Source organism: Zootoca vivipara, chromosome 8, assembly GCF_965207765.1.
Source record: "Zootoca vivipara chromosome 8, rZooViv2.hap1.1, whole genome shotgun sequence".
Classification (NCBI taxonomy): domain Eukaryota; kingdom Metazoa; phylum Chordata; class Lepidosauria; order Squamata; family Lacertidae; genus Zootoca; species Zootoca vivipara.
The window spans coordinates 1,043,871-1,071,716 of record NC_142591.1 but is presented as its reverse complement, the minus strand read 5'-3'; the positions used below and the strand labels follow the sequence as shown (position 1 = coordinate 1,071,716).

General features: G+C 42.4%; 1 protein-coding gene across 3 annotated transcripts; it reads right to left on the bottom strand.

The window, feature by feature from the left end:
• Positions 1-88: 88 nt before the first annotated feature.
• On the bottom strand, positions 89-27,846 carry MTRR (5-methyltetrahydrofolate-homocysteine methyltransferase reductase). Of its 3 annotated transcripts, none has more exons than XM_060278168.2 (15): positions 27,751-27,846; positions 25,565-25,722; positions 24,355-24,508; positions 21,610-21,727; positions 19,686-20,031; positions 18,830-18,949; positions 17,282-17,435; positions 15,770-15,858; positions 12,463-12,643; positions 11,394-11,436; positions 10,488-10,653; positions 8,644-8,762; positions 4,471-4,563; positions 4,207-4,389; positions 89-2,566 (listed from the first exon to the last, which is right to left on the bottom strand). In XM_060278168.2, the coding sequence occupies exons 2-15, from the start codon at positions 25,706-25,708 to the stop codon at positions 2,422-2,424; spliced, it is 2,055 nt and encodes a 684-aa protein (XP_060134151.1). In that variant the 5' UTR covers positions 25,709-25,722; positions 27,751-27,846; the 3' UTR covers positions 89-2,421. The 3 variants fall into 3 exon arrangements, with proteins under 3 accessions (XP_060134151.1, XP_060134149.1, XP_060134152.1); XM_060278166.2 differs by having other exon boundaries at positions 27,465-27,830; XM_060278169.2 differs by lacking the exon at positions 27,751-27,846 and adding an exon at positions 27,363-27,625.

The window sequence follows — 27,846 nt, the reverse complement described above, 5'->3', positions numbered from 1 at the left end:
ATCTGCTTTGTCTGCTTGCTTCCTGGTCAAAGGACAACCTTGCAACCCAGTCAAACAGTTCAAAGAAGATGAGAGAAACTCAGAACTGTTTTAGTTTTGAAATATTTATTGAAAATAAAATCAGTTTGCACTTTCTCACAAACACTGGGCATGTTTCAATCCAATTTCAACATATTTAACTCCCAACGATTTAAAATCATTATCACCCATATGCTCTAATTTCCATCAAAACAATTTCCATCAAAACAATTGGAATTATACTGTTTGCATTTAAAACCATAGCCATGCCTCGTATCCAACATTGCATGAGTCGTGTTCCTCTCCTCGCAGCCCCAAAGTTCTCTTTCAAAGGAGTGGCTATTGCTGCTTTTTGTGGGAGATTGCCAGAGTTTAACTATGCACTATGGGAAGAAATACTTTCTTTTGATTGTCTTAAATCTTCCAGCGCTCAACCATTAGTGATGTCCCCAAATTCTAGTGTCCCTGTGGAATGCTTCACTGCCTCTTGGTTCTAAGCACACGGAACAATTTGGTTCTGCTGAGCAAGTGGAGCCACCAGCACTGGATATGACCCCGTGGATGCAACTTCAGAGGTGAAAATTAGTGTACTGTACTGGAATAATTATTTGCGCCCAAAAGCAAGTCCATTGTTGAACTTGCAGCTTTACTCCAGGATCCTGACAGCCCATCCAGATGCTATAGTGAAAATAATTTGCGAAAATAATTTTGAAATTAAATTAAATTTAGGACAGATGTCCATTTAGCTCTTAAAACTCAATGCACAACCTTCTGTCAAAGACACTGAAGCAAAGGTTGATTGAAGGTTGCAAGGGGAAAAAAATATGGGGAGAAATATTTGACTTCTGAAACAAGTGTTAAACAGCTTGTGCATTATTACAGAAATTTATAAATATCTGACTTAACTAAATGTAAAATTTGCTTTTCTTCTCCTTTGGCCAGTAATAATAATCAATTACTAACCTTGGCTCTGGAAATTCCTGAGCATTTAGCCATAACTCATTACAGCTAATAAACTGGACTGTGGACTGTGGACATTGTCAAGTCAATGATCTTGTTGAGGATTCCACTATCTGAATGTCAGGCCAAAAAGCAGCCCATTAACCGACATTTCCCACTGTCTCAGATAGAATTGTGCAGAGGTATTGGATTATGCTCCTGGGTAATAGGAAGACTTTGGGCAGGATTCACCTAGCAAGTCCCATCAGTGCAAGCAAGCCTTGTGCAAGGGCTTCTGCTTTCACAATGGAGCTGTCCTCCATTCTCTCCCTGCCCCAAGACAACTGGCTCTGTGGAGGGGAATCGGAAGAACCTCCATCCAGCAGGCAGAGGGAGGAGGAAGGATTAGTCTGTCTGGCAAGCGGCAAAGACATTCCTCATAGAGCAACATATAATTGTACAGTGGTACTTTGGGTTACGAACTTAATTCGTTCTGGAGGTCCGTTCTTAACCTGAAACTGTTCTTAACCTGAAGCACCACTTTAGCTAACGGGGCCTCCTGCTGCCGCCGCACCGCCAGAGCACAATTTCTGTTCTCATCCTGAAGCAAAGTTCTTAACCTGGGGTACTATTTCTGGGTTAGCAGAGTCTGTAACCTGAAGCGTTTGTAACCCGAGGTACTACTGTAAACCCTTTAACTGTAAACTGGTCTGTTTTCTTGTAGCAACTAATCTGTATCTACTCATCAGGTAATTCATTAATTACAAAGCGAGAAACTTTATTTAAATTAGTGGTTTAAGTATCTTTTCTCATAGTGATCTAAAGCCAGTCCACCTTGTTTGTAACTTCTATGGAGTCATGTGACGGCTGCAATCCTATTCTCTTTTCTGTAAGGATATTTCATGATCGTCCTGTTAATCATTTGAAATTGATACAAAGTATCAACACTTTAAAAGGCTAATAAATAAACTATAAATAGTTTTTTTTATTTAAAAGACTGGGTTCCTGTACAATTTCCACCTCCATCCTAAGGTGCAAAAGTTGGGCGGGTGATCTCTAAGGAGGCAGTCAATAAGAAAACCCTGTTGCCCAAGCAGATATCTGCAGCAGACAGAAGTGGTAGAGACTACCTTATTTTTGAATGCATCTCCAGATCAGCAGAAGAGAAAGACCAGCACGTGTAGGATTGCTTTGAATATTTACTCCAAGCCATCTGACAACTTTTGCTGAGAAAATACCTACAAATTAAAAGGCACAGACAGATGGCATATCTGAAGAGTTCCTTTCATTGTGCAAAGTTTCTCTGAAATGAGTGATTCCAACGGTGCAGGCGAAGTAGGATGATATCAATTGGGTATCAGACAAGAGGACTTGTGTCACCACCGACCAGCAGATGCATAAAAAGGTTATCCATGGCTGAAAGAGATCGAAAGCTCTTCCCCCAGATCATCAATGCCAAATGGACTAGGCCCAGATGTCTTGCAAATATCTCTTTTCTTCTCTCAACAGAGCAAGCATCTTCAGTGCTTCCAGTTTATCAATTCCTCTCTCAGAAATTAAGATATCTACTAAAGCATCATTCACATCTTTAGCCATATTCTTTGCATCTCTGAAAAGATGGGGGAAATCATCATCAGTCAAGCAGATAAACCACTATTGTTGATGGAGGTGGGGTCACTTTCAGACAATTATCAGAAAGAGAAGAGTACAATGTGTGTGCGTGCACACACATAAAAGAACTGGTCACGTCTTTAAAGTCAATTGACTGGTCAACCGGCCATGTATTATCTGACATATTGTACTGTATAAAGTCAATCACACCATTATAAATTGGCTACCCCCTTTTAACTGCACACCTGAAAAGGCAGAAGTTTTTGCTCTGCAGCCCTACTAGACTGAGTATGTATAAATACAAATTCTGTTTCCCTCGGAATTTGGAGTATAACAAAGGTTTAGACTTTTGAATTTAACTTGGTAACATTTGAGCTACATGAGGTACAATCTGCTAGACTGAGAGGTTCTCCTGCCCCACTGGAATGAATGGGAGTTGTTCAAATGTACTGCTATGCTTTTGCACATTTCCAATCCCCCCCCCCAAATACAGCTTGTGCAGGAGAACCATCCAGTGGATTATGCCCATAGGGCTTTATGATTCACACAAGTCTCTCAATTAACTACATTTGTACTAAATAAATGCTTAGAAGATCTGACCCATGTTTAGGCATTATTTCATCTGCCAAGCATCTAAGCTAAAAGAGGGGCAGTTACCCGCTGGATAGAATAGGGCTCTTGAGATGTTTGAGGTTAAGTTGCTAAATAGCTATTGACCTGCAGGGAGATTAGATGCTGCAAAGCATTTGGCACTTGAAGGAGGTTTTCTCGCCCTGCGCCACAAACTGCTGACTTAGACCTTTCTACACTCAAGGATATTGGAGGCGTGGAAGCCTTGATGAGAATAGAGGTCATGGCTCAGTACAAACTCTGATAACGCTAACGGAATGCACCTCTTACAGCCTTGAATTCCACATCTTGAACCACTGCATTTTCCTTTAGGTTAACAGCCTACCCAACCTTCTCAAAGATCCCTCAAATAAGATTTATGCGTTTTATAGACACAAGGCACCAGGTCCAGCCAAAGTTCAAACGCTTCTAAATTCTACTGATAGGTGGGTTTATGCATATTCTCAGATTCCCGCTACATAACAGGGGCTAACCATCGAGATGGTAATAACCATGAAGTTTAGGTTAGCATATGCAACTCAAGAGCAGCTCCACTGGGTGAGATCATGTCCATGTAAAAACGACACCAACCGGTCCTTCTGTTAGTGCCAGGTGAGTGGAGATTATGCTTGTGTCATCAGGGCCTTTAGGGTACTAACATGGCCTTGTTATTTCTCTCTAACGCCTTTGCTTGCCTTCACTTGCACCCTGGCTGGCTCTATTGTTTTGTCTCAACAAGCCCCACCCAAAACTTGCTGCCCTCCCTTCCAGTTCACTTTTCAGCTTGTTAAGAAGCTCTCCAGGCAGCTCTTTCTGCCACCCTCATCTTCTCACAATCAGCGATGTTATGAAACCGTGCCTACAGGGAGTATTCTCTTCAGCAAAAGACAAACCAACCCACCACCACACCTGGGCTCCCATTAATTTTGTTTTCTCATCTTTTGCTCCCAGCTCTTGCTAATCTAAAAGCAGTTAACGTTTCTACAAGTTCTTGCAAATCCAAGTTTCATAAAATTCAGCATGACTCACCCGCAGACGTAAAAATACCCTTTTTCCTGCAGCAGAATACTGCTAACCTCTTTACCGTAAAGCCGAAGGTTATCTTGAACATATTTAGGAATGGCAGCTTCTACCGCAGCTGGGGCGTCTCTTGAGAAAGAAACCTTCAGGTGAGTTAATGTGCCACTTTCAGCAAAGCACCTGAGCTCCTCTCTGGAAGATAAAAGTTAAGGATCACTGCAAGGGTAAAGCTGAGGGGGCTGAGAGGGAAGAGAGCACATGGAAACAACTTACTGGAAGAGGTAATCTTTGACCTGGTGGCGACAGCCAAAAAACAACCATGTCTCTCCAAATGTCCAGTCTTTGTGATCTTCTTGGAGCTTCTGTCTGAAAAAGAATTTTGAAAAAAATTGCAACTTAAGACTGTGCATGCCCTGAACTTAAAAACAGCAGCAGCAGCAGCAGCACAAAACAAAGCCAAGTTCTGCATCCTGTATTACAGCTCTGTCCAACCAGCTGGGGCCAAAACATCAAGATGGCACCCGTTGATGGAAGCCTGCATTAGTTATGCTGGCTTGCATTTATTTCGCATCATTCATTCTGGCTCTGCTTCTCATGGGACGGGTCAAGAAGTTTATCTTCAACACTCTTGACTACCTGAAATTCTACAGAGCCCTATAATCAGTTCTGAGATTTCACCACTGTCCGTAACATCTAGCCAACCCCCCTTTCTTGTCATGGGGAGTGTGCACATACAGCCCTGATTTTAATTATCTGCACTAAGGGCACACTTCAAATCTAGTTTCCACTTCCTCTGTTCGAGTGGAGAGTATTTGTGAGCACTGTTATGAGTGGGTTTGCTGCTGATCATGGCTGTTTGAAAAGATCCTTAATTCAATATTCTGTGCTACAATACTGCAATTCAGAGAGATAAGCACCTAAGAAGGAAGGAGAAGGAGGAGGGAGAGAGCTTAAGAACTCAATTCAGTGGCATCTTATGGACAGTGGATCCAAAATGCATACAAAATTCCTCACTCACATCACTAGATGAAGTCACTCAGTGTGCAATGGGCTGAGCTGTACATATCTAGGTGTCAACTCCATTAAAGTAAACATGGAGGCCACATGCAGGGTATAAACATGCATATATAGCAGCACAAAGGATTCTGGACCAGAGTGTGCCCACTGCTGCAAAATGTGAACATCCTCCCTTGGTCTCGTAAGTTTCTAGGCCTCATGAGGACAATGACTCTGCTGCTTATAGGTCTATGGATGAAGCCAGTCCAAGAGGGAGCCATGTGCCTAGTCTAACAGCAGTTCACAGCAACACCTTTTACACATGTTACTTGAGGGTATGCTGCAGTGACATGAAGAATCAGAATGACCATTAAAAAACCTATTCATAGATCCTCTTGCAGGCTGGAATAAGAGAACTCCCCCCTCCCCCCACCCAGTAACTAGAAATGATGTCCTCATTTCTTTAAATCTATTTGAAGAAGATTTCTGAAGTAGACATGAGGCCTGAAACACCTTTCTTTTCATCCTTATTATTTTATCTGTTGCATTTACCATTGGTAAACAAACAAACAAACAAACAAACCCCTGTGTTGCAAACAATTATCAGTAATATCCAAGGCAACACGATGACTACGATGATTTATCATTGGGACAAGGTGGTCTGAGCAAATTACACCAATCCTGGCCCAACGGCAATGGCTGTCAATTAATTTCCAGGCATCATTCAAAGTGCTGGTTTGACCTATGAAGCATTAAATGGCTCAGAACCGCAACATAAAAAACTTAAAAAGTTTAAACAAACATATGCAAAAAAAAAAAAACAACCAGAAGCCTTTTCTAGCCATTTTGACAGATGATATTCCAAATGATAAGAGGGTTTACCTGTATGCAACAATTGCAAAAATTGGAAGGGGGAGAAAATTCCAACCAAGGAAGAATGGCAAAACAAATTACTGTATGTGAATACCTAGAACTAGCAAAGATGACAGAGGCAATCAGGAATCAAACAAACCAAAACTTTAAAACTGAGTGGAAGTGTTACAGAGCACACTTAGAAAAATACTGTTCCCAAACAAAATCTCTAATATGCTTTGATTAATTTTCGCAAATTAGTTACCAGACAGATAATGTACATAAGTGAGATCAATGAATTAAATTTGAAAAAGGACAGTTAAAAAGAAAAACGACCCGCAATGAGGTGAAGGGAAGTCTTTTTGAAAGATGTTAAATTATTCTGGTTTTTCTTTATGTATCTTATTATGTTTTGAAGAATGAATCAAATAACTGTGATAATAAGTAAACTTAATTAAAATACTGCCAAAAAAGAAAAAGAAAAAAGGAAGGACCTTTATGAGTCCCTGACCCTGGAGAGCTGCTGCTGCCAGTCAAAGCAGTCAATACTGGGCCGGCCAGCCAGTCTGAATGAACATAAAGTAGCTTCCAAACTTCCTTGAAAGCAGCTGAATTGTTGCCATGAACAATGCTGCTAGTTCCAACCTTTAGGGAACACTTATTTATTTCGTTCATAAAATTTCATAGAATCATAGAATTGGAAGAGTGTTATATAACTCTTTAATAAATGATGAAAATAAATAAATAAAATTAACTTATGTCCTAACTTTTCATTAAAAATTGCCCAAGGTGTCTGTGACTATTTAAAAGCCTGGTGAATGCAAACTCCCTTCCTTGGGGTTATCATATTCTCCATTTGCACTACTTGATATTCGCTCAGCACCAACAGTGGGCTCACAGTGGCATTATAACTCTCAAATACTTTCTATTGTAACTACATCAAAGTTTCAGCCTACTTTAATTCACAGCTGCTACACGCTGCTTTCAATAAAATACTCAAGCCATTGCAATCATATGGAATAAATTAGTCACAGCAGCTTGTTAAATATCACATTAAATATCTCATTATTAGCATTAATGATAGCAAATCTGTTTCCCCTTCATTCTGGAAGACAGCTTCTGGCTGTCCCATGTAACGATTTCCCAAGAATTTATTACCCAGTTTAAAAAATAAATCATTTGGCTTCGCAACAATTCAATTTCATGCTCTACATACAGATACGTCTCTAGATTATTTCCCCTATTACTCTACCCTAAATTACAAAAACCAAGGCAGCAAGCTGACACTTTAAAATCATGTTAAATCAAATGTAAATTTGGAAAAGACAGAACTGTAAAGATGAGAGTCAAATGTTGAAGGCAGGACGTTTGGTACATGCACAGCTTAACTTCAACAATGATGATCTTCAAGCCTAGTTCATGTGCAGTAAAAAAATAAAAATCTACACCCCCTACAAGAAAACATGTTTGGTGTGTGGAAAGCAACAATCCGTTAGCCTTAATGCATTGCTTAGAACTACTGAACTGAATGACAACAGGTCAAAATTTAAAAAAAATGGAATGTGGAATTCTGCATTTCAGCCCTTCCATACATCTGTGGACATAATTTATTGCTTAAAGTATACAACATTCCCATCAAGCCTTCATTCCGTGACCTGACATATGTCAGATAAGGTGGTGTTGACTACCTTTTTTTAAAAAAGCAATTCATAAAACTAAAGAGATATTAATTGAAGGCAAGGCAGCAGAACATGACCAGCGGCCGGCAACATCCCATAGAGAATAACACTGGAGACGGATTCACTTTATGCTCCAATCTAACAGACTCCACATTATTTATTTAATTCATTAGATTTATATATTGCCCTTATAAGATCTCAGGGTGGTTCACAGAATAAAATACAGGATGTAAACAAGTAAAACAAAAAAGCAAAACAACCCCCTTCTTTTATAGTCACATCCCTTCAGTATGAAAAAAATCCTCAAATGATTATTGTAATTCAGTGGTAAGTAAAATGTGGGAAATAAATAAATGAATAAATAATGGTTTCCTTTTCTTCTTCTTTTTTGACATTGAATTGGAATGGTCACACTATAAAAACAAAACAAAACCCACCACCTTAACTGTGATCTCCCTTGTGGCAATACAATGTTGAGAGTCCCTTTCCCAAGACAGGCCTCCTTTCTACTCACAAACACAGAGAGACCATCACATGGGGAGAGGGCTTGGGGGGGGGGGGAATCATGCAGTTACAGTATTCATGCACATCATAACCATGTGGGATGTTGTCACTAGGAAGCACATGACGAGAGTGTCAGTTGCCCAGCCTCAGCCCACACAATGTGCGTGGGTGAAGATCCATTTCTGTACATTATGCAAGACCCCAGATAACTTTCCCTGCCTCAGGGGATGAAGGACTCTGTGCTTCTGTGGTGGCTGATATATATTGCTGAATCGGTCTGCTTCCCACTAGTATTTTTCACTCTGTTCCCCCTTGTCCTCCGCCACAGGCATCTCCAGGTGCTGTGAATTACTTTCCTAAACATTACAAGCTGACAGGGAGGAGAGGTTTCTTTAAATATAAATAATGGGCTTACCTATGTTGCAGGAAACCAATAAATGGTGCAATTCCAGTTCCTGGACCAACCATAATAAAGGGAATTGATGGATCCTCTGGTAAGTGAAAAATGTTGGCTGGACGAGAAGATATAGCAATCTACAATGCAGTTCAATATCATTAAAATGTAGACGAGGAGAACTAACAGATACATTTATAAACTATACCCTTCTTCTAAAGATTTGTATTTAAAAATGCACTGCCACAACAGCCACTAAAATAAAGGTCTTCCACATTTTCATAAGAAAAATCACAACGGCCCAATTCAATACATAATGAGCTAAAATCAGCACAGCTATTTCACAGATTTCCATGTAAAACACTCTTTCTCCAACTGCAAGGCGCATTAAGTCCTGTGTTGTGACACACATCCCCCAAGCAGCGGAGAAGGCACTTGCTGTTGCTAGCAGCAAATATTTGGGTGCCATGAAGTAACTAGCTGGAGTAGCTGCCATTTCTCTTTTGGCTACGAACTGCCTCAGACTGCCACAAACCAATCCCTGTAACAAAGTTTTTCATTTTTCAAATGAATGCAAAAATTCTTATAACTCCCAGACAGACTCTAACAGAACACTTGCAGAAAACAGGCACTCTTTAATTAATTGCCCATTTTTTCTCAATTTAGATGACCCAAATATGCAAGAGGGAGCGGTCTCCCCCAGGAGCAGCTTAGCTGGTCCATCCTGTAGCATCCTGTCAACTTAGTCATATGGAGAGTTTTGTGTTTTTTAAACCACACGTCAGGTGCAGAGGGGTGGAAAAGCAATCATTGACTTGTTGTTGTTGTTGTTTAGTCGTTTAGTCAGGAAACCTGGAACATTCATTCCTCCTTGAACCATTCAGCCTGTCTTAGAACAATACTGACTTCAGCAGTTTCAAGCCTGGGACTAAAACTTGCCATGCAAAACCTACTTTTCATTTTTAACCATATACATACTTTCTTGGGTTCCATTATCACTGCTGATGGTGACAGCAGTCACGAAATTAAAAGACTTCTGCTTCTTGGGAGAAAAGCAATGACAAACCTAGACAGCATCTTAAAAAGCAGAGACATCACCTTGCCTACAAAGGTCCGTATAGTTGAAGCTATGGTTTTCCCAGTAGTGATGTATGGAAGTGAGAGCTGGACCATAAAGAAGGCTGATCGCCAAAGAATTGATGCTTTTGAATTATGGTGCTAGAGGAGATTCTTGAGAGTTCCATGGACTGCAAGAAGATCAAACCTATCCATTCTTAAGGAAATCTGAGAGATCCTGAAGCTGAGGCTCCAATACTTGGCCCACCTCATGAGAAGAGAAGACTCCCTGGAAAAGACCCTGATGTTGGGAAAGATTGAGGGCACAAGGAGAAGGGGACGACAGAGGACGAGATGGTTGGACAGTGTTCTCGAAGCCACCAACATGAGTCTGACCAAACTGCGGGAAGCAGTGGAAGACAGGAGTGCCTGGTGTGCTCTGGTCCATGGGGTCACAAAGAGTTGGACACGACTAAACAACAACAACAACAACAACAATCCACCTTTCACATGTCCTTTCCTGGCTCTTTCACTTCTTATGCAACCCTCCCTTACTTCAATAGTGGAATGCAACTGCAAGCCCCACAGTTAGAGATCCAGGTACTGAAAAATCCTATTAATTGGATTCATCTAAAGAAAAGAAAAACCCACTCCATTTCCAAAAATAGTTGGAACATCAGTCTGGTTACTGCTGCCGCTTCCAAGCCCCCAAATCCTAAGAAAGTGGAAAAGATGGCCTTTATTTCAGGAACACACAAGCTCTGACTGTACCATAAGAAATGCCCGAGAACTTAGCTTTGTTCTGATACCTTTGGAATCAGGAGCTCCTCCGCTTTTGTACTTGACTGAAGGATTGGGGAAACCAGCTGAAGCAGCCAGCCGGTGCACACCCCTCTCCGCAGTTCACCCACATGGGTGGGAAACTCCAGAACATTAAAGATGAAACTCATCTTTCCAGACTGAAATAAACTGGAGCTGCAATGAAACAATTAAACGGAAATCAAAACACTTGGGACAGTTAAAGGAAGCAAGTATCTCAGTGTAGGAAAGGTCAGGGCTGAGCAGAAATTGCATCTCACCCCCCAAAATGGGTACCACAAACCCCATCTGGAAAAATAATTAAGTAAATCATTTTCTCTCCTGAGAATGGTTATGCAAGACCTTTAAAATGATTTTTACTGATGATCTTGTTGTAACATCACATTGTTACTTGTCTGCACCAATGAGCCATCACAGAATAGGCACCACACACAGAATTTCTGGAATGTCTCAGATACAACAGGTTGCAAAAAGTTCCTTCATACATTCTGCTGTGAGTCATCTAGTTGTTGAGTAACGAAGCAGTGAGAGTTAGTGAAGTAGAGGCATATGGGAAATGCCTTCAGTCTCCAGATGCCTGGGATCAATGAGTTATTTACTGAAAACATTTTCAGTTTAGCACAGGCTTCCTCAACCTCGGCCCTCCAGATGTTTTTGGCCTACAACTCCCATGATCCCTAGCTAGCAGGACCAGTGGGATGATGGGAATTGTAGTCTCAAAACATCTGGAGGGCCAAGGTTGAGGAAGCCTGGTTTAGCACCTTAGGAGCCTTCTCCATCATAGGGGGATGAGGTCGAAAGAAAGAAAGAAAGAAAGAAAGAAAGAAAGAAAGAAAGAAAGAAAGAAAGAAAGAAAGAAAGTTTATAATTAAAATTAAACTTAGATATTGCATTACCTTGCAGCCGAGTAGGGCCTGGCTTGCAATTTAGGAAGATGTTCTGAAAAGAACAGAAGTGAATGAATGCAGGATTTCCCCCTTCCTTCTACTCTCTCCTCCCTACAGCATCAAGACACTTATGGCAACTTCCAATACTAAATGGCAGGCATTTACATAACACTTTAAAGCATTCCAAAGAGCTCCACATATGTTATCTCGGTAATTTTTATAAATAACCTTGTCAGATAGTCCAGTACTATTATCTCAATAATTTGGAAGGGGTGGGGAGAAGGGAGGCAGAGAAAGATTGTTACCCAAAGCGGAACTACTGAATATATGGCCGAGGTAATATTTCTAGTTTCTAGTTCACAGCTTTCTGGCCACAGGTGTGGGGCAAAGGGCTGTGGGTCAGGAGCACTTGCTCACACATGTGCAATTCTAAAATACAGCAAGGCATGGATCTTTAATGTAATGTTCTCAAATGAAATACATCTGGGATAGCTCAGTTGGTAGAGCATGAGACTCTTAATCTCAGGGTCATGGGACTGAGCCCCACATTGGGCAAAAAGATTCTTGCATTGCAGGGGGTTGGCCTAGATGACCCTTGGGGTCCCCTTCCACCTCCATGATTCTATTATTCTAATTACACACGTTTCCTGTATGGTCTCAGTAGGAAAATAAGCTTCTTTTCAACATCTTCCACTGCTCCTAAGAATCGGAGCAACGTTATAAATTATTTTCCCTTTATTTACCTGTAATATTTTAAAGAAGACACACCCATATGTACAAGTTTCAGAAAACAGGTGTCAACCTTTTGATTTTATTTAAAATGCAATATCGGAATTGGTTCCAATGATCTCAAATGTTCTCTTTGACCCTGACCCTGACCCTGGGGTTCTACCCAGAATTCTAGTCTGTTTTCTCTTAGCTGCTGCCAGGATGGAGATAGCTGCAAGAGAAAATCTTACTTTGCATTTCTGGTAACTCTGTCTAGACTTACAATTTTCCCGCAATCAGTGAACCTTATTTCCAAGACATCCATTTGCTACAATGGTCACAATCTCTTCCTTTTCTTGCAACTACTCACCAAGGAGAAGACTTAGGGGAGGCTTGCAAGCTGGAAAAGCACGGAGTAAGTCCAACAAGCAGACGCCAACATCCCTTATGAAAGCATTGTAGTCAGAGCATCCTTGTTTGCTACACAGCTCTAGCAGTCTCCTTTTTTCTCCAGCATCAGTAGTGTATTCTACCAGAGAGCGCAAAAATGCCTAGTGGAAGAGAAGAGCCTGTTTTTAATTTGGTTTGATTATTCTCAACTTATGTATATATATGATCCACATCCTCTGTCACATTTGTGATAAACAGTGTTCCTAAGCTCTCCTGCAAGGCAGGGGCTCTGCAGAACCTCACAAACATCAATAACCTCTTGCTAAAAAGTCCTTTGATTGTTTGGACGTAGGGGTAAAAAACTCTCCCAACTATGCTAATCTCAGCTCCCCCTCTAAGTGCACCCAGCCTTTAGTCAGGCAGGAAGGGAGGCTTCCTAGGCACCTCTTTGCTAATAATATGCCTTGGAAGGCCGAACAGGTACTGACAACCCTTTGTGAATCGGCTCCTAGTAAACCAGGTGGTTGAGGATGTTGCAGGAACATGCCTGGGGGCTGCTGTACCAGGAAGAGCCATGCTCCAGGTTGCGGGTGGGGAATACGTAGATACAGGTCCCAATCCTAGTATGGGGAAATTCCATAAAGTTGGTCCACACCTCTCCAGTTTATTTGCTTCTTTATTAGGGGCTCCACCACTCTGGAATGTTGGAGGGGTGGGTGCAGCATGGGGGACAAAATTTAACATATGCCGGTCATATTTTACAATGCAAAACATCTGGTGTGGAGTGTTCTTGCAGGTGTAGCCTATAATGAGGCAGACAATAGTAGTTTCAGCTTTATTGGGTGTTTGCAAGGGCAAGATAAAGACCTTGTGGTGTTTCTCCTACAGATGGCAAGACTTGAGATTGCTAGGTGCTTGAAGGTTTGGAGAGAATGGTTACCCAAAACCTGGTGTGCCCAGGTTTGGATGCTTGCTTTGGCTGAAAAGCTGACCTGCCAACTGAAAGCAACCAGAAAACTAACAGGCTTCAGACTCATTTTGTGGTACATGCCATAGCTCTATTTCAGATATCCAGATAGCATGGACTGCAACCTCCAGAGATGTGGATGAATGGCTGATGAAATGTACCACTGTCACAGCCTTACTCTTCTCGCCATTGTAACACGTAGCATATTTTTATGGTCCCAATTTTTGTTTTGTTATCTGAAAAAAGGTATTTTGCATTGTTACAATATTTTTAATAAAATGGTTCTAGTTACAGGCAGGTAGCCGTGTTGGTCTGAGTCGAAACAAAATAAAAAAAATCCTTCAGTAGCACCTTAAAGACCAACTAAGTTTTAATTTTGGTATGAGCTTGTGAAAGCTCATACCAAAATTAAAACTTAGTTGGTCTTCAAGGTGCTACTGAAGGAATTTTTTTATTTAATAAAATGCTTTAAGAAAAAGATACATGGCTTTCCTCTAAGGAGCTCAGGGTTGCACACATGGCATTATCTCATGATATCCTTTGTAATAAAACTGTTGAGGCAAGTCTTGAAAATCAGTTTGCAAAGGGTACTCGCCCACAGAGCTTCCCATAAGCCTTCTGGCCCATAGTGTCTGTCATTCTTGGTCTAAAAGGAGCAGGGGGGGGGGAATCAAGCTGGGTAAAGCTTTCCTGTCTCGTCACCTAGGCAGCTTTTGCTTGACACAGACAACCAGAGGAGAGGCCAATTACATATCTTTTTAGTTTGCACACTGAAGCATCACAATAACAGCTGACAGAAGCAAACTGCATAAAGTATATAAGTCACCATGCTGAGTAACATATACATGGGGTGAGTGCTTTGCGTATCACTCTGACCTATAACTCTACAATTTACGAACGCCCAGGGTTGAGTCAAATGTGACTTCTGTGAACGGAAGATCTCCTGAAATCAGGCAGAGATTCCTGCTGAAAGGAGGCAGCGACTTTTGACAATTCCCCCTCTGCTCTGCAATCTCCAGAGCAGCTCTCAAGGGGGCAAGGGCAGGGAGATATTCTTCAGCACTGTCTCCAGAGCAGCTCAGCAGGAGGAATCGGCAAAAAAGGGTTCTCCCACCTCCTGCTCTTCCTGCAGCAGGAGCACCACGCAACTGAAGTTCTACTCATGGGAAATCAGACTCCAAGCCTTTAAATGTGTGTTTAGAAGGTACAGCAGTTCATAGAGGCTGCTACATGTGGTTTACTGCTGACATCTAGTGGTCTACAGTGGGAAAGGCCCACCGAAATTAACCTGCAAGCATATTTAATCTAGCACCAATGGAAGATGTACAGCGGACCCTTCGGGTAACGTAACTTTCGGGTTGCGAACGTGGCAAACCCAGAAGTGTATTCTTCTGGGTTTCGCTGTGCACGCATGCTCTTGCACAGAAGCAGCGCCTCTACTTGCAGATTTTTCAGGGTACATACGGACCCCTGGAACGAATTACATTCATATCCAGAGGGTCCACTGTATTCAAGTTACAAAGCCTTTCATCTGGTTGGCTGCTCATCGTTGCTGGTATCCAGTTACAGATTATTTTATTTAGTGGCAGAGCAGTGGTAGCACAGATATCAATATAGCCTGCTTGTTCAAACATGTATTTGTTAACTATTCTTCCACAACTTTGAGCCCTGCAAAGGCAGCGCCTCTCAGCACTTACTTCTTCATTTGCCCTCTCACTAGCAGGACTTGACTTCTTCTTGGACTCAAGAGCAGCAGAGAGGAACAAGGCAGTTGTCGCCAGCAGCAACTTTCCTAATCCTCTCTGCTGCTCCAAGTCCAGAAAAAGAGGCCTGGTGCAGAAACCCAAGGGCGAGTGAAACAGCAAGTGGCAGTGCAGAGAGAGAACCTGAAAGGGCTTCTCTGCTGATTGATGGGTCTGGTGGTAGCTGGAAATGGGAGTTGCTCTAAGCATGGGAGGCTCTTTGCCAAGGGAAGCCTCATTCCTTGGCTTCAGCATGATCGGAATCTGGCCTTCCTCCAGCCCATGAACATTCCATGGCATCGCAACAGCTCACAAAAGGGCTGAAGGCTTCACAGACAGGTGACAAATTACTTTTCGAGAGCTTACTGCAAAGATTCCGCACTGCTCAGAGACTAACAGTTAAAACCGGAGCAACTGAGAATGTCTTCCTCTTGACCTCAGGCAAAAATAAATTCATATGGGAAGTCCCAGTGTCAGCTGCCTGGTGCCCGGGGTTCCAAGTTCCAAACTCCTCCAACCAGTCGAGGCCTTACAGAGTACCAAGAATAATAAAGTTATTTGAAAAAGTAAAAAGTCACCTTTTTGAGAACTGCTCTTATTTCCAGACACCACGTCAGAATAAATTTCACAGTACTCTTTTCAGGTATATAGTGTGGCACAGCTGCTCCTGTTTAAGAAGAAAAAATAAATTAAAATTGGGGACATATCAAGAAACAGGTTTACTCTTCTTCATGATTACTTGTGAGTTGCAAAAGCTACCTCCTGGAAGACTCACTCATATAGAGTGGCAGCTTTCAAATTATATTCCAGGGAATCCTAGATTTCCTTCAAACCTTATCAAGGATTCCTTAACATTTACATCAAACAGCTGACTGTTACCTAGCAGTCATGGAATAAGAGGACTGGTCATTAAGAATCAATTTTTTTTAAAAAAAGTAAGCAGAAGTAGACTGACAGTGTCACAATGCAGGGAAGTAAACAACAAGCTCTCCACAAATTCTGTACTCATTTAAACCAGGACTATTTAACAAGTAGATAAATAGGTACTGCTCCAAGCAGGAAGGTAAACGGTGTTTCCATGTGCTGCTCTGGTTTGCCAGAAGCGGCTTTGTCATGCTGGCCACATGACCTGGAAGCTGTACGCTGGCTCCCTCGGCCAATAATGCGAGATGAGCGCGCAACCCCAGAGTCGGTCATGACTGGACCTAATGGTCAGGGGTCCCTTTACCTTTACCTAACTTGTACATAAGTTATCAGAATGCAGAGGCAGACAGAGCAGTGGCCAAATTTTCAGTGGGACGCCAGATTATTCATTGTGGTGAAATCCCAATGAGATCAATAAAAACTCCAAAAGATTCTCCACAAACTAGGTAAATGGGCAAACAAAATAATAGTAAGGTGCTCCTCTTATTACATTTATGTAAGTTCCATTGTGATAAATTAGGCTTGTATCTGAAAAGATACAGGACTAAGGAAAGGGGTGTACATTGAGAAAACCCTCCCCAACTTCACACACATGCTGGTGGCATATGAACTAGGGGTGTGCATAAGTTTTAAAATGAATAGAAAGAACAAAATGCCTCCCAAACATTTCAGTTTAAAAATCTAATGGAAACTGAAATGCCTTGAAAATTGAAAATCTATGTCTATTTTTGTTTCTGTTTTCCCACTGACATCAAATAGGATATCCAGCTAGTACAGCTGCTGCCTGTAACTTTTGGGTTTTCAAAATCAAACTGGAGTAGATTTTTAGATCCTCTGGTACTTGCTCAAAGCATCACATGTGCAAAATCTCAGAAGAGAGAAGAGAAAGGGCAATGATTTAGAAGCTGTAAAAAGATAACCTATACAATTATTTCCGCTTTGGAGTGCAAGTCCTGCTCATACGTCACAAGGCTCTAAGAGACAGGTGGGACAAGTTTGGGGACAAGACTAACAAGTGCCTCAGGTACTGTATTTTAACTTGAAAAGCAATTTGCACAGAACTCCTGAGATCCCAAAATAAAGGGGCCGTTACACAGAATGAGTTCACTTCTCTTCTCAGAAGGGCAGTGTCACATGCAATATCATAGGAGACGTATAAAACCTACCTCTTTTTTTAGTGCCTGCCTTAACCTTTAAGCAAACAAAGTAATCTTTCTTCTCTGACAGTCCCAAGATATGAAGAAGCTCTTCCACCTCATTGGTATGATTAGGGCAAATGACATTAAAGGCATCTCCAGGCTGGTAGCTAAATGTGGTTTTCTGTATTTAAAAGACAAGTTGGTCCATGTAAAAGTGGAAAGAAACGTGCTTTATACCATTCCCTTCCCTCCATTACATTACACGCAAACATTGTGGGTTGTTCTATCTCAGCAAGACCTATCCAAGGAAGCCCATGATTCCAACAGACTTGATCCCAAGGTATGAGATCCCCACCTTGCTAAAGCTAAGCAGGTTTGGGTCTGAGTGGAAACTGCCTCAGAACTACATGGACACCGTAAAGGAAGGTGTGCTATAAATCCAAGGAAATAAGTCAGTCAGGACACTTTAGACTTATTGAAATCAGTGGTCTTCTCCACATATTAGCCAGATACAACCCCCTCTCTTTTAATGCCACAACTCGTGAAAATAAACGCTTGCCAAAGCAATGGATGTGTGCTCCTTCTTGTCCTCCAAGAACTTTGCAGCTCATTGGCAACTATAACCTCCCGTGAATGAAGTGTTTCATTATAGTAACCTGAACATCTACTGCAGCATGTACTGTTACACTTTGTTTACCAAATTGAGGGTCATGTCTGGATAATAATAATAACAATATATTATTTATACCCCGCCCATCTGGCCGGGTCTCCCCAGCCACTCTGGGCGGCTTACAACAGAAAAATAAAACACAATAATCTATTAAACATTAAAAGCCTCCCTGAACAGGGCTGCCTTCAGATGTCTTCTAAAAGTCTGGTAGTTGTTTTCCTTTTTGACATCTGTTGGGAGGGCGTTCCACAGGGCAGGCGCCACCACCGAGAAGGCCCTCTACCTGGTTCCCTGCAACTTGGCTTCTCGCAACGAGGGAACCGCCAGAAGGCCCTCGGTGCTGGACCTCAGTGTCCGGGCAGAATGATGGAGGTGGAGACGCTCCTTCAGGCATACTGGACCGAGGCCATTTAGGGCTTTAAAGGTCAGCACCAACACTTTGAATTGTGCTCGGAAACGTACTGGATCCTTAGGTAGTCCAAATGGCACCACTGACACATCAAAGGGAGGCACTGGCAGGTAACCCAAAGGTTTACGGAATTTGGGAGGGAGGAACTTAATGCAGGAGCGGCCCAAACCAACTCATTGTGGACTGAGTAGGCTCAGTGGGCATGAAATGATGGACTGGATATATCTGGTGATACTCAGAAACCTGGGAAGATGGAATAGAATGTCTTGGAAAAGGGATTATCTGCCTGGCTGGAACACAAAAGAGGAGCACTTCACATTGCAACATTTATTGCAAATCTCCCTTGTAAAATCATATTTTTAAACTTGGATAGTGTTAAAATTGGGACACTTTACTTCAAAAGGGTTGTCTTGTACCGTAGGTTTATCATCATTATCATTTCTGTCAAGTTAAACAAACAAACAAACAAACAAAAAGCCAAACAAATTCAACTTACAGAAATATCAAGTTCCACCAGCAAAGTCCTTTTAATTGCATCATCCCTAGTAAGCTGAACAGCCTTAATGACAGGAACCTGGAAAACGGAGCTCTCTGAAACGCAACACAGGCTGGGATCCTAAAAACAAGCTGACGTAAATTTAGATCAAAGGAACAAGCACATAAATATCTGTACATCATTATATGAAATAACAGTAAAATATATACCGGTACATGATCCTGCCCCCCCCCCCCAACACATCAAGACCTATCATTTCAATGGAAGAGTTAAGAACATGTTTAACTCTCCAACTTTAGAAGAAAGACATTGTGGTCTTTCCTAGTAAAAAACAATCATCTCTTGCCTTCCTCTCCCCACTTGAATGTTGATGTGTAGCCATGGTTTGGCTTAGCATTGCATGCCTACTGGTCCACACCTAACACAGGGTTGTTGTGAGGATAACATGTGGGGGGGGGGAGAACCACATGCACCAATCAATGTGTGTTCCTTGAAGGAAAAAAATGGATATAAATGTAATAATTTCCCTTCTTCACAAATAAGTAACTTTAAAACAAAATAAAAAATCCTTCCAGTAGCACCTTAGAGACCAACTAGGTTTGTCATAGGTATGAGCTTTCGTGTGCATGCACACTTCTTCAGATACCTAAAAAATACGAAAGCTCATACCTATGACAAACTTGGTCTCCAAGGTGCTACTGGAAGGATTTTTTTATTTTGTTTTGACTGCGTCAGACCAACACGGCTACCTACCAGTAACAAGCAACTTTAAAATCATGTTGCAGCTTTAGTTCCCAAAGGCAAACTTAAGATCAGAGTTTTACATCTAGAAATGGTGTCGCTGTGGGAGACCTACCTGCTCAGAGCTTTCTTGAAAGTGCACTTCTAGGTATTCTGGTGGCAAAGCAGGAACATTAAGAGCCAATTGTGAAAGTGGAGGAACTGAGTGGAAAAGTGAAGGCTGAGAGCCTTCAAGAGGAAGTTCTGTCTTAGTAACTGCTTTTGCTAGGAGATCATTGTTCACACCTGAAACGTCTAGCTTCAAACGCTCTATTCTGGAGTTTAGGCACGAGTTACAAACTGCGTCAGCACAAAGAGATGGAGATTGGTCAGTGTGGTTTCTTTCTTTCTTTCTGGATGCAAATTCTTGGTGGAGGGCTGGCCAAAGTCCAGCAATCCAAGGCTCAACCACCAGTTCCAAACTGAAACCAAGCAAAGACAGTGAACTTAAAAAATATGTATGAAAAGGTCAGGATAAATGTCAGTACCCAAACAGCAGCTGCAGATTATTTAAACACAGTTTACAAGTTATAGTTATTTCAAAGTTTTCTGTTGGTTTTTTAAAAGAGCTGTTTACAAAAGAAAAAGCAAGAACTGAGACATTACACACACATCTCACTAGACAGGACTTTAACATATTTTAACATGGGTGGGTTATGATGTGTGGTATTATCTTTAATTTTCTCATTCCAGAAACTTAGAAGAAGTGCCCATCTTTTTTTAAAAAATGTTTTCTTATTTACTGTTCTGATGCTAGCTCTTATTTGGTATGTTAATCGAAATAATAAGGCTATTTCCCATATTTTCCTTTTATTCTGATATAGGAGGTGGATTTTTGTTTCTCAGGAGATGACTAAGGCGTAGCCTTGCACTATCAGAAGATATGTGACTAACTGTATGTCTACCTTTTCTATTTCTGTCTGGACTGCAAACAAAATAATCATTTTGGGTTTTCTTCTTAACCTATATCCTGTGATCTTCTGTATGATTTCCAATATGTTGTTCCAGAATTCTTCTTTATAATGACACGTGGTCAGGGAACATGTATGAAGTTTCTTGCTTTAATTGCTCTGGATCTCCAGCATCTTATAGTAGAGTTTTGTAAATTTTGCTTATCCTGAAGGGTGTTAAATGTCACTGATACATGAATTTGAAAAGACTATTAAGGTTAAAGCTTTATTAACAATGATGGCATTATGTTGAATAACCAAGTTCACTCTTCTGGCTACTGGCTTTCTCCCGTTATTAAAAGGAGCACACCAGAGCCCTCTATCAGCTGATATAATGACAAGAGCCCCAGTGAGGTATTTACTTATTGGGATGTGCTGTGCTGCTCTTTGCAAAAAACGAAAACAATAGCAGTCCTTAATGAGGCAAAGGAGGACAAGCAACCATGGCTATCAATTTCAATTCCTCTTGCAGTACTTCTGGGAGCTCAAGTCACACGAGGCTCTTTCCTAGAAGAGATAAGGAGCAGGAGGGGCAAGGCAGCAGGGAAGGAAGGAGTTGGGGAATGTTTCTGCCAAGCAGCTCTGCAGAACCAGTGGGCAAAAAGACTCAGTGGGGTCATTTCAGCTGAGGCTAAGCAAGCTATGCTCTTAACCTGAACCATCACCATTGCCCCATGGCTACTGCTGACACACTACCTGCTTCTGGGAATATTTCCTGGGGGAATGAAGGAAGCATGCATGAGCAATCTTCATCTAGGATAAGAGAGGACATTTTGAGGGGCAGTGGAGAGTCATTCCATCCTTGTGCTTAATTTGAAGAAAAGTAAATTATTTCACTGGCACATCTCTCCTATTTCGCTCCTCCTCCGTTTCTAAATTGGTGTCCAGACATACCCAGCTGTGGACCGTGGGGCTATAAATAGATGGGAGATCAATCCAGGAACAGGAACATCAGCCTCATTCTGCTGCATTTCCGGGGTGGGTGGGTGGGACAAATGCCACACAATGAGACTTAACAAAAACCTCATCAGAGAAATTTAGGTTTCTTACCCAACAGCATCATCAGCGAGTCCAACCTCATAAAAGCGTTGTGCTCCAAGTTCCTGAAATCGTTTGTCTATTATCTTCCCACCATTGCAGAAAAATGTGTATTCTGAGTCTCCCAGGCCTGCAAATAGAAGTAAGGAAAAAGGAAAAACAGGAAAACCTGCATCAGATCAATTCACTGGACAAGGCGTTCCAGAATAAATCAAACTCTGCCCTCCAGCTTTAATGCAGCAGCAAGGCAAACTACAAAACAATAAGCACAAGATCCTAGGATTGCCAACACAGGCCTCCTTCTGCAGACATGGATGGTGGAGGGTGCCAAGTAGGCGATGCTTTCTTCCACGCAGAGTCCAACTCTCTCTCTCCCCCCCCCCCAGGCTTTGGTAAGGCAGGGTGGAATTTTCCAAAGCTGACTCTCTCACCCGTCCCAGTCTCTAAGCCATTCAGGTGGTTCAGAGGAGAAGGAGAACAAGAATGTCATTTTCTTCTGAACTGGGAACTGGCACCTCCTTGCTGCCGCTGCCACCACCATCCCAATCTGGACTGGCCCTCAGATACTAACCCATAAAGAAGCACTTCTCTTCTATGCTGCTTGAAATGTTTGGCATAAGGCATGGAACAGAGAGAATGGTTCTCACTCTCACTCTTCACCCCTCCCTGCCTGGAAACAAATGGTGTGTGGCACAATTGCTGGGCAGCGGCCCCACGTGATGTCTTAGTGCTCTCAGGCTATCTGGAAGCAACTGGGAAGCACACGGAAGGAACAGTCACTTCCTCTGTGCAGCCAGGGAAACAGCAAGGAGAAAGAAAGGGGGCCACAAAAGCAGAAACTGGGGCCATGCACCATTTTCGCAACCTGGAGACTTAGGCTGCTGCTCCCACCCATCCCTCAAAGCAGCCATCTAGAGAAAGCCATTACCTCCCTGCCATTTGGTTGGCAATCAACTGCTATTACAAAAAAAAAAACACCAGAAAAATAATTAAAATTTTGCTCATTGATAAATGAGCCAGGCACCATAATTATCATAATTATCAGAGAAAAAGCCAACGAATTGTGGGCAATATTCACAATCTCCAAAGTGCAATAGGCAATGCTTCTTCCAAAATGGTCAAAGGCCTGGAAACAATGTCTTATGAGGAACAGCTTAGGGTATGTTTAGCCTGGAGAAGAGAAGGTTAAGGGGTGATATGATAGCCATGTTCAAATATATAAAAGGATGTCATATAGAGGAGGGAGAAAGGTTGTTTTCTGCTGCTCCAGAGAAGCGGACACGGAGCAATGGATTCAAACTACAAGAAAGAAGATTCCACCTAAACATTAGGAAGAACTTCCTGACAGTAAGAGCTGTTCAGCAGTGGAATTTGCTGCCAATGAGTGTGGTGGAGTCTCCTTCTTTGGAGGTCTTTAAGCAGAGGCTTGACAGGCATATGTCAAGAATGCTTTGATGGTGTTTCCTGCTTGGCAGGGGGTTGGACTGGATGGCCCTTGTGGTCTCTTCCAACTCTACGATTCTAAGTTTTGGATGCCTGTTTTTAAATCATCATATTCTTCAGACTTCCAAATTTTAATAGACAAGTTTAATTAATTAGCAGAATAGCTATATATGGTGGATGGCACCTTAAAAGCAGAAAAGTGTGTTCAAATTCAATAAGTAGAGTTAAGACACCAAGCATAGCTGTCTAGTTCTCCCTTTTTTAAGGGAAATTCCCTTATGCTGAATAGGCTTCCTCGCGAGAAAAGGGAAAACTTGACAGCTATGGCACCAAGTCATGTTGGGTTTTTTTTTACTGGTTTCCTATTCAACAGCACACATGAAGTAAAAAAAATAATGTATACAGTCGTACCTCGGGTTACAAACACCTCGGGTTACGAACAACTCGGGTTACGAACTGCGCAAACCTGGAAGTATTTTCACCGCACGCACGTTCTGCGCGTGCGCAGAAGCGGCATACACGCTTTGCGCATGCGCAAAGCGCAAAAATAGCGCTTTGCGCATGCGAAAAATGGCGGTTCGGGTTACGAACTTTTTGGGTTACGAACTGCGACCCGGAACAGATCGTGTTCGTAACCCGAGGTACCACTGTAGTGCTATTTTTTAATTTCACTTTCATAAATGAAATAATCCCCTTTGGTTATACAGTTGAAATTCATACCAATTTGCCATCGACTTTGGAATCACATTTGTTGGATCAGAGTTCTTTTCATGGATCATAATTTTAAAATACGGGAAGATATAGCAAAAACACAGTGTCTAAAAATACAAAGGATGTTAAATTGTAAAATTTAAGAATATATAGCCTCCTTATTTCAGAGAGGCTTGAATCTTACCCTTATTCTGTGTGGTGCGTCATCAATACTCACAATGAGGGCCACACAGCTATACTAACTGTGATCATAGTTAGTACCGTAGATGTAAGACATATTGCAGTCGTTAACAGTCGTCAACAGGTTCACCACACCTATCAGCCAATCACCCATTCCCACCCCCTTCTGAGTAATACCCCTCCCCACCCTCTGACTATACATAAGGGTCTGGCTCTTCTGTTTCAAGTGTATCTGAAGAAGTGTGCATGCACACGAAAGCTCATACCAATGACAAACTTAGTTGGTCTCTAAGGTGCTACTGGAAGGATTTTTTTACATAGTTAAGCAATTTGATCAAAAATACATTGGATCCAGCCTGCAGTTTTTCGAAACAAGTTTTTTCCCGTTTTTTTTATACGAATAGCAGTCCAAAAGCCAATTACCTAGCAATCCGTATCGTAAATGGGAAAAGTGGTCAGATGGCAGAGATTTGTCGTTAATTTCCTTAACAAACTTGACTGCTGTGTCTGGCGGCTCTCCTGTACCCGTAGTTGAAGTAACAATAACCACAGGGTCCTTTTCGCTATTCAAGTTATACTGTAAATTGAAAGAAACAAAGTTGGAGCATAGTGCAGAGACGTTCAAAACTGGGTGGTATTTGGGTGCACACAATCAGAGCTGAACATCCAGTAATGTGGGGTTAAGCCTTTGTGATGTTTCAATTCATCAGGTTTTTCAATTAGCTTTTTGAAATCTATTTTACAGCTCTGAGCCTGCTAAGGGGAAGAATTTAATATCACACTGAGGTGATGATTCCATCCCTCCTCTCCTCCCCACATGGGCTGTCCCAATTTCGGGAGGGGGTGCATGGGGGCAGCAGAAGGGAGGAAGGCAGGCCCTGTTGCACAAGCAGAAGTCCTTGTGCAGGGCTTCTGTGGATGGGAGTCATCTGTTGAATACCACACAAACAACGAGGTTTTACAACCAGTGAAAGAAACCGAATAATGGTTCTAATTCCAAGTTTTGCCTCAGTTTGTACAGTAGGTAGGTCTTTACATGTTGCAAGGATCCAAAGTTAGATGCAATAGTTGAGCTCGGAATCAAAAATCACAAACTCTTACAAATTATATATACTCAGTCCACAATTTAACCTCTTGCATCCCAATTCTCCACAAACAAATCTATACAATATATAAGCATAGTGTAGTAGATTTCCTGCCGTGTTGAACTTAGATAAGAAATACCTGTATTCAAATCCTGGCTCAGCCATGAACGTCACTAGGTAACTTTGACCAATCATTCTCTCAACCTAACCTACCTCATAGGGTTGTCATAAGGATAAAACAGGATAACATCCACGAGGAAGCATAAGAAGAAATGCACATGTAACCAAGATGAAACCCAAGTATGCATAAGTGCATTTGCCCACATTTCTGCCTTCTTATACCCTCGGGATCCCTTGAAACTCTACATTTCTATGGTTCTATGACCTTCCCTTTCCCCCTCTCCAATTTCTTTTCCCTTTTTACCCAAAGACTTTTTGAGGGAAAAGATTTCTAAGGAAAGCTCTGAATGATCAACAGAAATGTTCTGGAAAGTCATTTGCCCTCCCTCCCTCCTGGATGGTCGAATCAGGCGTTCTAAGAATCTTACCTTGTCTGACTCACTGATGCAGTGAAGCTCTGCTTCAAGCCCACTGTCCTTGGCCTGATGGTAGATTTCCTCAGCTATAGCTTTTGCCTGACCCTTCTGGCTCGCATAAAGGAGCAAAAACCTACGGTTTGTTTTACAGCACATCTTTCAAGGATCAACTACATGGGAAAAGAAAAAAAAGAGAAAAGCAAAGAGGTTACTTCATATGCAACAATGAGACTGCAATCCTTTCCAGAAACAGCAGTTCCTGCTTCTCTTCTCCCCACAGCCTTCCAAATACATTACCCTTCAGAAAGAAAGTTCAGGGCCAAAATTCTATACACATTACTGAACAAAGTGGGACTTGTCTCCAAGAATATATGTGCAGGATCAGGTTGCACATACTTTACCCACCCCAAGTGAGCTGGCCCAACCCAAATAGGCAGTACAGGCTACTGCTTGGGGCAGCAGAAATCCATGAGCTCAAGGCTGATTGGAAAACCCCTCCAGAAAAAAACCTCTCCATCCTCGGTCCTGTATACCTGAAGGAGCGTCTCCACCCCCATTGTTCAGCCCAGACACTGAGGTCCAGTGCCAAGGGCCTTCTGGCGGTTCCCTCACTGCGAGAAGCAAAGCTACAGGGAACCAGGCAGAGGGCCTTCTCGGTAGCGGAGCCCACCCTGTGGAATGCCCTCCCACCAGAGGTCATGGCAATAAACTGACTTTTAGAAGACATCTGAAGGCAGACCTGGTTAGGGAAGTTTTTAACGTTTGATCTTTTATTGTGTTTTTTTAATAACCTGTTGGAAAATGCCCAGAGTGGCTGGGAAGGCCCACCCAGATGAGCGGGGTATAAGTAATAAATTATTATTATATCATCATCATTATCATCCTTTTTCTTGCTTGGGAAAGCAATTACAGCAGTGGCGGCAGCAACTGAGTACAGTACATCCTATTTTCCTGACTGCAATCAGTTTCTCCTCATTCTGTACAAGAGAACGGAGCAAAAAAGCTTTCCTACATTCCATTTTCTTGCATGCAACAGGAAAGAGAAGCTATATCAGGAAAGCCTTAAGAAGACACACTGAAAGCACTTCCATCTCACCATCATGTAGAACAAAATGGAGGTACTATTGGTATATAAAGTCTTTAATGGCTTGAGGTGGTTTATTTACGGGTCTGCCTTACTCCATATTGGGCCCATTTGGCCACTTCAATCTGTGGAACTAGCATGGCCACAGCACCCACGACCCTTTGGAACTCCCTGCCTATTGACATCAAGCAGGCACCTTCGCTCTGCACTTTTCAGCTTAAAGCATTTCTGGACAAGGCAACCCTATCCAAACATCTAAAGCAGGTATCCCCAAACTGGCCCTCCAGATGTTTTGGACTACAATTCCCATCATCCCTGACCACTGGTCCTGTTAGCTAGGGATCATGGGAGTTGTAGGCCAAAACATCTGGAGGGCTGCAGTTTGGGGATGCCTGATCTAAAGGATGATATGTTTAAATCTTATTTATTCTTTAAAACAAATACAATGTTTAAAGGTACTTAAAATTAATGGCCTTTATTGATAGCATAAATGGAGATTTTACCACAATCAAGTGTTATATAAAAGAGGAGTACACAACCTTTTCTTTTTAACCTGAATCAGATAAAATTGGGATGGGATCCCATTTTGGAGCAATATACAGCATAGCACTTAAATAATCCTTGTGTAGCTTCCTCCCACAGAGACTGCTTGTATCAGCAGCAGCCCTCCGCCCTTGCCTCTCCAGGCACACCGAGCTTCTGGCCGGCCTTCTGCAAGTCGCTCACCGGGGAAGAAAACGCCGGATTTGAAAGATACTTTGCATGAGCTGGGAGCTGCCATGGAATATAAGAGTAACCCTAAAAAACGTAATTGCAAACTGCCCTGACCTAAACCCTCCGCCGGCTGCAGATTTCAGCCTGCCGCCTGGTCCTTCCGAAGTCCAGCTCCCTCGGGAGCAGCTCCCGCCTGGCTTTGCTCGAGGACCCTGGCGAGGAGAGAGAGAGGGCCACACGGCTCCCGCTTCCGCGTCCTGGCGGCCAGGCCAGCAGCAGGCCGAGGCTTGGCTCCCAAGGGCCTCCGGGGCCTCCCTCCCGGCTTCCTCCCCGCCGCTTCGCCCGCCCTCGCCTCTCCAGGCACACCGAGCTTCTGGCCGGCCTTCTGCAAGTCGCTCACCGGGGAAGAACACGAGAAGCAGCGCTGCCTTCGGCCAGATCTCCCGCCAGGAGCGGAAGAGGAGACCTGCCAGTCAGAGAAACAAGGGGGCGGGGC